Source organism: Papilio polytes, unplaced genomic scaffold (genome assembly GCF_000836215.1).
Source record: "Papilio polytes unplaced genomic scaffold, Ppol_1.0 DF824047.1, whole genome shotgun sequence".
Taxonomy (NCBI): domain Eukaryota; kingdom Metazoa; phylum Arthropoda; class Insecta; order Lepidoptera; family Papilionidae; genus Papilio; species Papilio polytes.
This window is the reverse complement of record NW_013525157.1, coordinates 5,625,015-5,625,967: the sequence shown is the minus strand read 5'-3', so window position 1 is coordinate 5,625,967 and position 953 is coordinate 5,625,015. Positions and strand designations below refer to the sequence as shown.

The 953-nt window shown below is 38.4% G+C and overlaps 1 protein-coding gene across 1 annotated transcript in view; it reads left to right on the top strand.

The window, feature by feature from the left end:
• The window catches only part of LOC106100369 (transcription factor SPT20 homolog), a 16,167-nt gene that overhangs the window by 5,860 nt on the left and 9,354 nt on the right, over positions 1-953 (top strand). The window contains exon 11 of the mRNA XM_013279197.1: positions 344-562. Coding sequence (XP_013134651.1) covers positions 344-562 — 219 coding nt within the window. The remainder of the gene's footprint in view (positions 1-343; positions 563-953) is intronic.

Sequence of the window (953 nt, the reverse complement as noted above, 5' to 3'; positions counted from 1 at the left end):
TTCATATGTGTAACACATGTGAAAGTATAATACATAAAATTGTCGCCTATACAACTTATTTAGCTGAATAAGGGCCTGTCACACAATTCTTGTAAATGTCAGGTAACAATCCAACGTATAAAATATGTGATGTAAGTATCGGATTTTGGTTATCTATCTGGCAGTGACGTCACTTTTAAGCTATCTGCGCCGCTATCAGCCAGTGGTAGGATAGTTCCTAAGTGTTGGAATTTATTTTAATTCAAGTGAATATGTTTTGTTCTTCAACTAAAGCATACAGTAAATAGATCCTACCATAAGTTTTATTACGTCATTTAATGTATAACGAAATATGTAATAGCAGGCTCAACTTCAACAAGTGGGCAACGTTGGTGGCGTCGCAACTGTGAGCACAGTGGTGGGCAATATCGCGACTGTGGGCAACGTTGGCGTGGGCGGCGTGCCTGCGGGCAGCGTGGGCGTGGTAAACAACGTGGGCAACGTGGCCGCTGCTGCTGTAGTCGCTAATGAAGTAACACTCAAACAGCAACCTTCACCAACAACACCTCGACTCTCTCCGCAGGTATTTTTAGACTAATACATAAGTTAAGCCTTAAGTTACATTTATGTATTGACTAGCTTTTACCTACGACTTCGTTCGCGTGGAATTAAATAAAAACAAAAAGGAGTAGCCTATGTGTTCTTCCATATTATTCTCTACATCTATACCAAATTTAATCGAAATCCGTCCATCCATCCATCTAAACTTTGGTGTTTGTAATATTAGTATGATATATTGCTATGTTGAGCTCATTATACTAATATATATGTCATATATCTTGTCTAATATATCTCAAAGTTTAGATGGATGGATGTTTTTTAGAGTTTGTAGTCTAAGCGGCTGAACGGATCTCGATGAAATTTGGTATAGATGTAAAAGATAGTGTGGAAGAACACATAGGCTACTCGCTTTT